A 13770-nucleotide genomic window follows, 5' to 3' on the forward strand; every position below is an offset into this window, starting at 1 on the left:
TGATACGGGCTTTGTGTTTCTTGTTAACTGACAAGTGAGATTGCTGTTCATCTTACAATGTGTTCACTCCCTAAGAGCTGAAAGCTCCTCCAGCTTGCTTTCCAACAAAATTAACTTTTTCTGTAACTTTCTTTTATGAAACTCCTCATTATAGTTGTTTTATTTTAAAGCCACGCAGAGACCTTAAGTAAGAGAGGAACAAATGAATGTTCGTATTTGGAAGAGGACTGTTGTTCCTCCCAAATGGAATTTTTAGGCGTTGGTGAGGTAGGTTCTTTAACTCCAGGAGCAGTGCTATTTGCATTCTAAGAGAATGTCTCTACTAGCCTTATTGGGAACAAATAGAGTTAAAGATCCACATGGCTGCTAACCTTCAAAAGTGGTAACCCTTGCAATACTAGGAACAAAATTAAGTTTCGAAAATTCTTTAAAAATTGCTGTTCATGGAACTAGTTTAGAGCATCCACACTACTGCTCTGTTAACAATCTCTGCTCCTCTGACTTATTAAGTCTATGTTCAAGACTGCTATTTGTCTCTCGAGACTTGAAGACTTTTAATACTAATATTAAAAGATGTCAATATTTTTAACTCACTACCTTTTAAAAAGAAATCATTTTTATTTGGTAAGTCTCATCGACTTCAGTGGAAGCTAGGAGACTAAATACCTTTTGAGGATCTGGGACTGTGTCCTAAAGCATTTGGGAAAAAAAGCTTTAAATTGTGTTCCCCCCCCCCCCCCCCAATCTACCTGTTGATGATGATTGATTGATAAGGGTCTTTTTAGTTTGACACACTTTCTCCCTTGCTAACGGACTATATTCTGGGAAACTGACATTGCATTTGACAGCATTTTGTATATAAGTTAAACTAAATGAAAAGAAAAAATATTTTTTTTTAACTTTAACTTTAGGTGTTACTAGTAATAATAGTAAAGGCAAAATTCAGACAAAAACATGGCTCTTCAAGTTGAATGTCTCACATTCACCATAGATAACATTCAGTCATACTACAGTCTTAAATCCATATTTATTGTGGAGTGGATTTGCAAATCTGGCCTGGAGGAGAGAAAATCATTGAGAAAACAATCTCTTCTAAGGTTCTGACTCGTGCCCATCCCCAAGGGGGATAAGCCTCTGACTAGGGGATATGAACATGGAAATGACATTAGTTAATATAGATTCATTTCAAATAAACAAATAACCCTTGCACCTTTAAAATCTGCTGCCTTTATAATGGTATGGGCTTCAAGAACAGTGTATCTTTAGCACCTGCAATGTTATGTAAATGGAAATCTAGGCTTTATTGTCTACACTCTATTGTAAAAACTTTTGTATTGAATAGTAGCATTTTTAACAGAAGTGACCATGTGAGGTAATAAATAAAATGCCTACATACAGTAGAGAGGATTGAAAAATGCATAGGGAATATAAACCAGACTGTCTCCAGTAAAGTTTCAATTCAACACACCCACTTAGTGTTTTGCAAACAAACATACTAAAGTTACCTTTCAGATTAAATATTTACCAGTTTTTTTAAATCTCTCGCACAAATCTAGGTTAATTGCTATGAAAACTATAAGCCCATTAGACAATTTTGTATGAAGATCTAGAAGATAAACGGACCGTGAAGAGTCAGTGAGACTACACCAAGAGGAAAATAGAGGGAAGGAGGGCTGGATCAGTTGAATTTCATTATCCTAGATTTAATGAAAGTAATTCTATTTTTTCACATACAGCCATTGGGTATTTTTACTGTCAGTATGGTTTGTGTTCAGGATCATGCACTCAAACTTAATTTCAAGTTTATTTCACAAGTCTTCCTAAAATGTAGAGACAGCAAGCCAGTACCATGTGCACTAAAAATAACAAAATGCCCACATACCTTTAACATTTCCTGGTCACACACAAGCTTCTCTTCCTAAGGAGTTATTTAAACCCATGATACTTCAAGATATTTATATATAAACTTCTTGCTGATGAATATCTAAGCTCATTCTTAGTTAAAACCACAAGTGTCATTTTATATAAATAATATTCCTAATTTTAAATTTGAATTGATTCAAATGCAAAATGAGCCTCCTTTATTTAGAAAAATATACTCTCCCTCATGCCTTGGTTTTGATGACTTTTCTTGGGCAGAATCCCAAATGTTTTTTAATATGGTGGTTGACTGACTCTCCTAATGAATGACAAATCTAGTCTTAGAGAAAACATGTACTTTTGAGGGATGTACTATCACTGAATAAACAAAATCTGCCTTCTATTAAGGCAAAAGGAAAACATTCCTACAACAAGACGCATCTGCATCCTTACCTCCTCCTAGTGGAAAGATTCTCCTCGCTTTCACTCATCACCAGGACTCTGCTGGACCCACCTTGACTGGCTTCATGCATCACTTCAATCTGAATTAAAAATAAATTTTAAACATTAAATAGTTGCAGTTTGCTGACTGAAGGCTCACCTTTCAGTTGCTTTTTAAAAAGCAAAAAAGGCAGAATTTGACACTATATTTTAGTAAATCAGTTGGCAGCTTATATATTTAACACAACTTTGACTTCAATAATTAATGTATAACGTGCTTTTTATTTAAAGCTAACTTCTTACATTTTCTAGAATATTTTATGACCATACGTATTACCTGTTTTGGCTCTGAATTGTTCCATTTATCCTACAGTGAGGAAAACTACTCTTGATACTAGAGATATTCTTGGCTTTTTATAATCTTCATTCTTAGCTCATAACATATGAGATCAATGTTGTTCTTGTATCGGGAGCAACTCTTCATCCTTATCTGCCTTGAATAGGAATATCACAAACTTAATTCAGTATTTTATGGTTGCTTAGCATGTTGTTAGGCATGGTGGGTTTTTTTGTCTTGTCTGAATGACATTCCCGTTCTTTAACTGAATGCGGTTTAGCTTGTCTTCAGATTTCAAACTTTATATACAATGTAGTACAGTGAATTCCAGGGAATTATGGGGTTTTCTTGTTCTTTTTGGAACTTTTAGAATCGTTTTGCCATTCTTTTGATAATGATACTATTTCACAGGCTTCTAACACCTTGGATTTATAAAACAGGAAAGGGTGGCTACTGAAATTACCCATGGTTAAGCATTGCACTGTCAATGATCTTTCAGTATTTAACAGCATGAAGTAGCTTTTATACAGTGTAGCTAAATATCAAAATACTTTCTACACAAAGAGCTTGGTAATTCTCCCATCGACTTTAGTGGAAATCTGGGGTTCTCTGCCCTTTTCTGGTTCTGAAGACGTGGGCCAAAACTTGCTTGCCTTACTCTCAAAAGTAATCCCCCTTAAATTCAGTGAGACTACTCATGTGAGCAGAATTTGCTCTTTCAGTAGTGTCTTCCATGAAATTCATTCTAGTAATTAATCTCCATCCTTAGAGGTTTTTAAGGCCTGGTTTGACAAACCCCTGGCTGGGATGATTTAGTTGGGGTTGGTCCTGCTTTGAGCAGGGGGTCGGACTAGATGACCTCCTGAGGTCTCTTCCAACCCTAATCTTCTATGATTCTATGGTCCCTGCCCTGAAGAGCTACCTTACTAACTAACTGAGATGAGAGAAAATAGGACAGCAGTTCAGGTAAGGGAGTGTTTGGGAAGACATGCATTTAAGGAGCCACTCAGAGGGGGAACATGTACTTAGCAAACAAAAAGTGAGATGTCTTATGGATCTAGTATCAGAGGGGTAGCCGTGTTAGTCTGAATCTGTAAAAAGCAACAGAGGGTCCTGTGGCACCTTTAAGACTAACAGAAGCTTATGCTCCCAATACTTCTGTTAGTCTTAAAGGTGCCACAGGACCCTCTGTTGCTTATGGATCTAGAGGATCACAGGAGAGGGCATGAAGCTGAGGCGAGGGGAAGGACTGGAGAAAACAGCTGGCTGTCAGCAGAGTCATAGTTAATTATACTTGTATATTGAGCTAGAATCAGGGAGAAGGAATCTCTTCTTCCCTTTGCTTAGTATCCAGCTTTTAAAATCATGTCTGGTCAGGAGTGGGAGAAAGCACCATGATGCAAATGAACTCGCTACTAGTGCTTTTCATCTTTGTACAAGTGAGGTCATATTGGTGAGCCATACTTTTGTCTGCCAACTAATGGTCCGGAGAAAAAGAAAAGAAGAACTAATCCAACAACTAACACCCCATGAATGTGAATCATGCCACTTTCTAGGAGAGTTTCAACAATGCAGCTGCATGAGTACTCTAAGTGTCCAGTAAGAAGCTGCAGTTGTTTGTGGGTGCAGCAGAAAAGAAAGTTTTGAAATACTGTACATCTGGAAGGCAGATCAGAGGAAAGAATGGACTTAAAAAGAAAACGTCACTTTAGAATGATGTTCAGGCGTTAGTCATTTTCCTCTAGTTACAAAATAACAGCGTGCTAGTGTGTCACCTCTTGCTTCGCTAATAAAACTATTTTTAGATTTTTTTCCCCCAGAGATGGATGTATACACAGTCCAAAGTACAAAGAAACTTTGCCTAATATGGAAAAATGGGACAACTGTGATTGGACTCATGCTTTTAGGGGCCATGCTCAAAACAAGATGAATACCACCAGCAGCCCGCTCTCCTGCTTTTACCGGTGCCTTCTGAACCCTAGCTGTACTTGTGATTTCCCCCTCCCCTGACCCACCTCCATACATTTTAGGTAGAGTCCAACAGTTAATGGAGAAGTAGATCAGGCAAAGAAGGTAAACATTAAATTGAAAAGTCCTTACATCCCAGTAGGCAGAGCTTTGTACAGGCAACTTTGGGCTAGCTGTGTATAGAGTGGGCTTATATTGGCATTTAAAGAATCAAATTGTCATGTAAAATCTGAATGAAGCCTAAGGATGTTGCCTGGCTGTATGTCTTAGGACAAAGTAAAGATAGACATGGACTAGTCCACATAGCTGGTTGAATTCAGTACTAGTGGAAGCTACAGCAGAAAGGAGCCACCTTTCCAATGCATTCGGAGGGATGGTGCTTTTTCTAGATTTTAGTTTGAACAGGCAAGTAAGAGATGCCTGCTGCTGGGTTCAATCAAGCTCTGGCATTCTCTTAAATTCAAGGTGAGAAATTGTAGCTGAGTTACTTATTCAATGAGTACCCAAAAGTGTGCACGGTGCCATACAGACAAACTAAACACCATCTCTGCTCCAAGCAGATTGCAATCTCAGAAGCCAAATGAAACTGAGGGAAGACCAAACAAAGGAGAAGGGCACTGTAGGGGAATGGGTCAGTGTCACAAAGCTATGATTAAGTGACTGGTGGTGCATATATCTTAACACTTTTTGTAAATGTGTAGATGGCTGTGTACTTCTTTGACCTTTTGCCATGCAGCAGCAGGTATTAATTTTTTTTTTTTTTTTTGGAAAAGTATTTAATGAGTAAACTTCTTGGGGGGAGGGAGGAGTGAAATCCACTTGATATGTCTCTGTTTAATTTTTATCTCTGGAAGGGGCTTGGATACCACAGTGATGTGTGAGATGAGATCCTGAATAGAACAGAACACCAGTTTTATGGGGTTAATTTGACTAAGGTGACGCTAGAGTAAGATTCCCACTTTAGGCAAAAAGCTACAGTATAACACAGGGGTGGGCAAACTTTTTGGCCCGAGGACCACATCGGGGTGCGAAACTGTATGGCAGGCTGGGTAGGGAAGGCTGTGCCCCCCAAACAGCCTGGCTGTGCCCCCCCAAACAGCCTGGCCCTGCCCCCTATCTGACCCCTCCCACTTTCCACCCCCTGACTATCCTCAGAACCCCCCCCCCCATTCACCACCCCCCCGCTCCTTGTCCCCTGACTGCCCCTTCCCGGGGCCCCTGACCCCCCCCCCCCGGGACCCCACCCCCTATCCAGCCCCCCTGTCCCCTGACTGCCCCGACCCCTATCCACACCCACACCCCCACCCCCTGACAGGACCCCTAGGACCCCACCCCCATCCAATCCCCCCTGTTCCCCATCCCCTGTCCCCCCCGAACCTCTGCCCCATCCAACCACCCCCTGTCCCCTGACTGCCCCCCAGGACCCCCTGCCCCATATCCAACCCTCCAGCCCCCTTACCATGCTGCTCAGAGCAGCATGTCTGGAGCCATGCCTCCTGGCTGGAGCCAGGCACGCTGCCGCGCTGCCCTGCATGAGTGTGCAGCCCCGCCACCCAGAGCGCTGCCCGCGTGGCAGTGTGGCTGCAGGGCAGACAGCTGGGGAGGGGCCAGGAGCTAGCTAGCCTCCCCGGCCGGGAGCTCAGGGGCTGGGCAGGATGGTCCCGCAGGCCGTAGTTTGCCCACCTCTATAACACCTGAGAGCTAAGAGAGACAAGGTGAGTGAGGTAATATCTTTTACTGGACTAACTTCTGTTGATATGAGAGAGAAGATTTTGACCCACACACAGCCCTTCACGGTCCAACACAGCTAAAACGACACTACATACCTGTGAGCTAATGCACTGTAATATAGGATACATAAAGGGCCAGATTTCTCTCCCCCCTCCCTCAAAGGAATTTCAGCTTTCACCAGAATGCTTATGCTCATGAAACTGATGTAGATACATGGGAATGAGTGGAGGGTAAGTAGGATATTTTAAAAGCGTTTTTGTTGCACCATACAGTGATGTCACCTTGCATTCTATCACAGTAGAGACCGTTTCAAAAACAAAGATGCTCCTACCTTAATTCCGCCTTTAGTCTTCTTAATGCTTTTCTTTTTTGATAATTCTACCTCAGAGATGGACTTTGGTGGACAGGGAATTTCTGCTGATCTCCTAGTGGTAGCTGAGGGAATCAATAGAAACTACCATTAGAAAACTAGTGCTCGCATGCCTAAATCCTAGTTTCTATTGAAATCAATGGGAAAAGTTCCAATGGGGACTAAGATCTGGCCTTCAGTAAACTGGGCAATGGCAGGTAGTTTTAGCTTCTGGCATTATGCATAATATTAGGGGGAATAAATCAGAACATTGTCTTAGGTGAGCTGTTAATAATTGTAAAAGCACAAGAATAAAAACACCTGACTTAACTATCCACACACAACAGGACTGCTTGTCAGTTCCAGTCACCAGAGAATTCCCGACCATTTTAAGAGTTATTTTTGGCATGGAAGTGGAAGGGAATCTTGTTCAATTGGGTACAGTAGAATTGGTCCCCAAAAGAAGACCTGAATACTTTAACAACAGGTTTTCAGTGCATACCAGTAGGGCGATTAGTTTTCTTTTGCCCACAAAGTATCTATGCACTAGTGAATGATGGATGTTACCACAGCTGCGATACCAATCGAAATGTAAAAATGTATTTTTATTTATTTATTTATTTATTTACTGTGGACTTGAGGAAAAAACTGGAATGGATATTGCTCAATGCTCAGTGGCTAGAGACCCCACTTTGACAAGAGACTCCATTGTGTTAAGCTTCTTTAGTTTGGCTCACAGTGAGTGAAGCTGCCAATGAGCCAACCGAAGCTACGGGAGAATCAGCAGCAGCACTTGAACTGTGTGGCATATGGCTGCCATCCAAAAGAAAATGTGTTAGAATGTGCTGAGGGAAGGAGATCCCTAATATACATGAGTCCAGCATGCAATTATTCCTGTTATTTAATAGTAATAACATAAAACTAGACAAACAAGTAACTCAGCTGTCACATAGCAAATGAAAGTGCATTTTAAAAATGTAAGGTAAAAATCAATCATGTTTAGCCTGGATCAGCACATTGATAAAGGCATAGTTACATGTACTGTAGAAATAAATCTGGACATCAGATGAAATGCTTAAAGCAGGTGGCAAAGGCCAAACTTGCTTCTATTCTACTATGCAGCCCTTTCATTGTTTGTTCTGGGGAAATTTTTTAGTTAATTCACCTAAAGACCATCAGAAAAAATAAAAGCCAATTTTTTCAGATGTATTCCCTAATTTTGAGTGCCTCCTTATCTGGACTCCCAAAAATGAAGCTAATTATGCATCATGCCTGTAGGCCTGGCTTGCCATGCATAATTAAACAAGGGGCAGGCCTGGTTTCTTGGACAACAGGATTAGGGAGGTAACTAGGTCAGCAGGCCAAAAATGGAATGTTTATGCTAAGGTAAGTAAAAGGGTCAGTAAGCTAAAAGACAGAATGCCTGAGCTAGCTAATATCAGAACAACACCCAGGGAACCATTTACAGTACTAAGAACAAGATAACAATGGGCAAGAGAAGTTGGGGGCATAAAGATGAGGTAAAGAGTAAAGCCGAACATTCACAGCATATGGACAGAGCATGCTGTACGGGGAGTGGTTCTTGCAAAGTAACTAAGCCAATCCCAAAAAATGTGATGCAATATATATAAAGAAAGGGGGTTTCTGTGTAACTTTGGATGTGTGGTGTATATACTCTGTACCCACCCCCTACGTTTGAGGTTGATCAACTCAACATAGCTTTGGTATATGCCAAATAAAGGAACCTGAATGACGAGACTGGAGTCGAACTGCATTCTGGGGGAACCGAGTGGAAAAGGTCTTAGAGGCTACCCCAACACTGTTCAGAGATGTTATAAACCCACAGCTCTCCCTGACACCTGCCCATCCTTCTTTGTGGGAGGCTCAGGGCAGATCGCTCTGGATGGAGAGGGCACAGCATAACAGAATCAGTAAAGAGAAGAACTGAAATGTCTTTCATTTTTCATAAATTTATAGAAGCCAGGATGACCCCACCCAATTATGCAGTCAGACAGAAGGATAATGTGTCTATCCTAGAAATGTATCAAAGAAGAAATACTCATCTTGTTATCTGTATGTGCTGCCTTTCCTCTTACTCAACTGCCCGATCACTGCACTTAGCCACAAAGCTTGAGATGGCCTTTCCCTAACCCCTTCACTTCTCTTTGCAACTCCTCACCCTGCATCCTGGCCCAAAACATACAAGGAATTTGCAAGTGTACTTCTCGTGAATTTAATTATTTACACATCTGCAAGGAAATCATCTGCAAACACTTGGAAGGTGGTAAGGTGATAGGGAACAGCCAGCATGGATTTGTAAAGAACAAATCATGTCAAACCAATCTGATAGCTTTCTTCGATAGGATAACGAGTCTTGTGGATAAGGGAGAAGCTGTGGATGTGGTATACCTAGACTTTAGTAAGGCATTTGATACGGTCTCGCATGATATTCTTATCGACAAACTAGGCAAATACAATTTAGATGGGAATACTATAAGGTGGGTGCATAACTGGCTGGATAACCGTACTCAGAGAGTTGCTATTAATGGTTCCCAATCCTGCTGGAAAGGCATAACGAGTGGGGTTCCGCAGGGGTCTGTTTTGGGACCGGCTCTGTTCAATATCTTCATTAACGACTTAGATATTGGCATAGAAAGTACGCTTATTAAGTTTGCGGATGATACCAAACTGGGAGGGATTGCAACTGCTTTGGAGGACAGGGTCATAATTCAAAATGATCTGGACAAATTGGAGAAATGGTCTGAGTTAAACAGGATGAAGTTTAACAAAGACAAATGCAAAGTGCTCCACTTAGGAAGAAAAAATCAGTTTCACACATACAGAATGGGAAGAGACTGTCTAGGAAGGAGTACGGCAGAAAGGGATCTAGGGGTTATAGTGGACCACAAGCTAAATATGAGTCAACAGTGTGATGCTGTTGCAAAAAAAGCAAACATGATTCTGGGATGTATTAACAGGTGTGTTGTGAGCAAGACACGAGAAGTCATTCTTCCGCTTTACTCTGCTCTGGTTAGGCCTCAGCTGGAGTATTGTGTCCAGTTCTGGGCACCGCATTTCAAGAAAGATGTGGAGAAATTGGAAAGGGTCCAGAGAAGAGCAACAAGAATGATTAAAGGTCTTGAGAACATGACCTATGAAGGAAGGCTGAAAGAATTGGGTTTGTTTAGTTTGGAAAAGAGAAGACTGAGAGGGGACATGATAGCAGTTTTCAGGTATCTAAAAGGGTGTCATAAGGAGGAGGGAGAAAACTTGTTCACCTTAGCCTCTAAGGATAGAACAAGAAGCAATGGGCTTAAACTGCAGCAAGGGAGGTCTAGGTTGGACATTAGGAAAATTTCCTAACTGTCAGGGTGGTTAAACACTGGAATAAATTGCCTAGGGAGGTTGTGGAATCTCCATCTCTGGAGATATTTAAGAATAGGTTAGATAAATGTCTATCAGGGATGGTCTAGACAGTATTTGGTCCTGCCATGCGGGCAGGGGACTGGACTCGATGACCTCTCGAGGTCCCTTCCAGTCCTAGAATCTATGAAGAGTTTACAGACTTCCTGCATAGAACAATTGAAGCCATTACCATGACTACAAAACAATTGAGTTGTACAGGTCCCATGACTGAGTTGAAATCCAACCACTGAGTGCTATTTGGTTTTCCAGTAGCTCCTTATTATGAGGTATAGTGGGAATCTTATTTGGTTTTGAGTACCATTTCCAAAAGCTACCTTCTCCAGCTTTGGAGAAAGTCTGGTATATGGAAACAACTGTTCCCTCTGGAAGGTGGTATAATTTCACTTAGAAAATGGTATAACTATTTTTTTGAGCAGGAGGAAAAATTTATAAAGATTTGGTAGTAGTTAGTAAAATAATAATAATAATTTCCCCATAACTTTGAAAAGACCTCCCAAAAAAATTCAAATAAAATGAAAGTTTTTTGGGAATTCCTTCCCTCCCTCCTTCCCTCCTACACACAGTTTCAGATGTTTCCCAACCCTTTTCTCTGACGTTGATTCACTTTTCTTGCAGTAGAAAAGTGCAGAGAGAGAGAGAGAGTGTGTGTGTGTGTGTTTTATTGAAATTAAACATGTTTTGAAAAATTTTGTGGACAAATCCAAAGTTTCAACAAACAAATTTTCTGTGAAAATCCTAGGATTTTATCAACAAGCCATTTTGTGTCCAAAAAAAGTTTGATGGAAAAACATTTCAACTAGCAGCTTGGCTAAAATAGTCTAGAACCCTGTTCATGTTGAACTGTCCCCCCCTACCTGAACCAGTGGTTTAGTCATCTGGATTGCTCTGGAAGGCCTGCTCATTTTCTAAAGTTGTGTGTGTTAAACATGCAAGAGCAGGACTCAAAGGAGAGGAAACAATGATATGAAACATAAGACCTTTGCCTAAAGCAGCACTGTCGGCAATATTGGCTACATAGAGCTAATCATCGCTCTGAAGGCTAGAGAATACTCCTATAAAAGTCCTAGCTAATTTTTATGGCTGACTTAGAACAACGCTTCCTTAGCTCTCGTCCCCTAACGCCCCTACTCTACTTGCGCTACATTGATGACATCTTCATCATCTGGACCCATGGAAAAGAAGCCCTTGAGGAATTCCACCATGATTTCAATAATTTCCATCCCACCATCAACCTCAGCCTAGATCAATCCACACAAGCGGTCCATTTCCTGGACACTACTGTGCTAATAAGCGATGGTCACATAAATACCACCCTGTACCGGAAACCTACTGACCGCTACACTTACCTACATGCCTCCAGCTTCCATCCAGGACACACCACACGATCCATTGTCTACAGCCAAGCTCTAAGATATAACCGCATTTGCTCCAATCCCTCAGATAGAGACAAGCACCTACAAGATCTCTATCAAGCATTCTTAAAACTACAATACCCACCTGCTGAAGTGAAAAAACAGATTGACAGAGCCAGACGAGTACCCAGAAGTCACCTCCTACAAGACAGGGCCAACAAAGAAAATAACAGAACACCACTAGCTGTCACCTTCAGCCCCCAACTAAAACCTCTCCAGCGCATCATCAGAGATCTACAACCTATCCTGAAAGATGATCCTTTACTCTCACAGATCTTGGGAGACAGACCTGTCCTCGCTTACAGACAACCCCCCAACCTAAAGCAAATACTCACCAGCAACCACACATCACTGAACAAAAACACTGACCCAGGAACCTATCCTTGTAACAAAGCCCGATGCCAACTCTGTCCACATATCTATTCAAGTGACACCATCATAGGGCCTAATCACATCAGCTATACCATCAGTGGCTCGTTCACCTGCACATCTACCAATGTGATATATGCCATCATGTGCCAGCAATGCCCCTCTGCCATGTACATTGGCCAAACCGGACAGTCTCTACGCAAAAGAATTAATGGACACAAATCTGACATCAGGAATCATAATACTCAAAAACCAGTGGGAGAACACTTTAACCTGTCTGGCCATTCTTTGACAGACCTGCGGGTGGCTATCTTAAAACAGAAAAACTTCAAAAACAGACTCCAACGAGAGACTGCTGAGCTGGAATTGATATGCAAACTAGACACAATCAACTCAGGGCTAAATAGGGATTGGGAATGGCTGAGCCATTACAAACATTGAATCTATCTCCCCTTGTAAGTATTTTCACACTTGCTTCTTATCAAACTGTCTGTACTGAACCATCTTGATTATCACTTCAAAAGTTTTTTTTCTCTTACTTAATTGGCCTCTCAGAGTTGGTAAGACAACTCCCACCTGTTCATGCTCTCTGTATGTGTGTGTATATATATCTCCTCAATATATGGTTCACTCTATATGCATCCGAAGAAGTGGGTTGTAGCCCACGAAAGCTTATGCTCTAATAAATTTGTTAGTCTCTAAGGTGCCACAAGTACTCCTGTTAAAAATGCAGTCAGTGAGGAGGAAGAAAAATCAATTTATTCCTTTGATATCTTGACTATGACTTGAAGATTCGGATGGCTCCAGTTCATTCAGATACACGTGTCTTGGATATTTAACTTAAAGATGAGTTCCTAAAAAGCCTAACCACAGCTTGGTCTCTGACCCAGCAAATCCCTAGGATCAGTATTTTAACTCAGAAGTTGCTTTACCAGTATAGTTTGTATTTCAGATGATGGTTGTAGAGAGAAGCAAACAGAAGAAAGAAGTCCACACCATAAACTCAAAACCAGCCCCCTGAATTTCAGGGAGGGGTTTCAGATTAGATCTTGCATTCCAGCCTCACGGGCAAATTTAATTTCCACAGACTGCGGATTTAGTACATTTAAAACTGGAATGGAAAAAACACTAGTAAATGTCCCAGGCATTTTGGGCTGCATATAAAGAGAAGTCTCAAAAGGGGGAACAGTGGAAGCCTCTTGTTTTTGCTGATCCACTGCCTGGGAATGAATTTTACCCGGGGCAAGGAGCTAGCGCCCACATCCTCAAAAGTCTTAAAGCACCTCACTCCTATTGAAATCAATAAGCACCTAAACACCTTTGAGGATCTGGGCCTAGATGCCCTAATGCAGAAGGTCTTTTCTACCTCTAGACTCTGATTTTTGAGCCCAGTCCTGCACTCTGTACCCAGTTAAAATTGCCATCAAGAGCAAGGAGTACAGAACGAGGCCCCTCATATAAGTATCCTTCTGTAAGAAAAGAGACCAATCAGTTTCTCAGTCTGCCATATGCTATTGCCACAAAAATGAAAGCCTCTTTTCTTCCTCTCCTCTGTATAGAAATATTGTGGGCTGTAAGAAGCTGGTGGTTTCCTAAAGAGGCACTAATGGAATTCACATATTCCTACATCAGATAATCTCTCTTCTGTCCACCCCGCCTTCTCCTTCCTCTATTTTGCAGGATATATTCTTTTTATCCTCACGCCAGATGTTATTCATTAGTGAGTGAGTGTTATGTATGAGTAAGTGTAAAGAATGCCAAAAAGGATCCAATGAGCAGTCAGCTATATATAGATAAGATGTACTTTGTTTAGATTTTATTACTTAAAAGACTGAAAAGGGTTCAGGTGTACCTCCTCAAATGAACTCAGAGTTCTA

The 13770-nt window shown here is 41.3% G+C and overlaps 1 protein-coding gene across 1 annotated transcript in view; it reads right to left on the bottom strand.

The window, feature by feature from the left end:
• MCF2L2 (MCF.2 cell line derived transforming sequence-like 2) overlaps positions 1-13770 on the bottom strand; it is a 304618-nt gene that overhangs the window by 134956 nt on the left and 155892 nt on the right. The window contains exons 14-15 of the mRNA XM_065411462.1: positions 6669-6772; positions 2314-2402 (exon numbers count right to left, since the gene is read on the bottom strand). Coding sequence (XP_065267534.1) covers positions 2314-2402; positions 6669-6772 — 193 coding nt within the window. The remainder of the gene's footprint in view (positions 1-2313; positions 2403-6668; positions 6773-13770) is intronic.

The sequence above is a fragment of the Emys orbicularis genome, chromosome 9 (assembly GCF_028017835.1).
Source record: "Emys orbicularis isolate rEmyOrb1 chromosome 9, rEmyOrb1.hap1, whole genome shotgun sequence".
Lineage (NCBI taxonomy): Eukaryota > Metazoa > Chordata > Testudines > Emydidae > Emys > Emys orbicularis.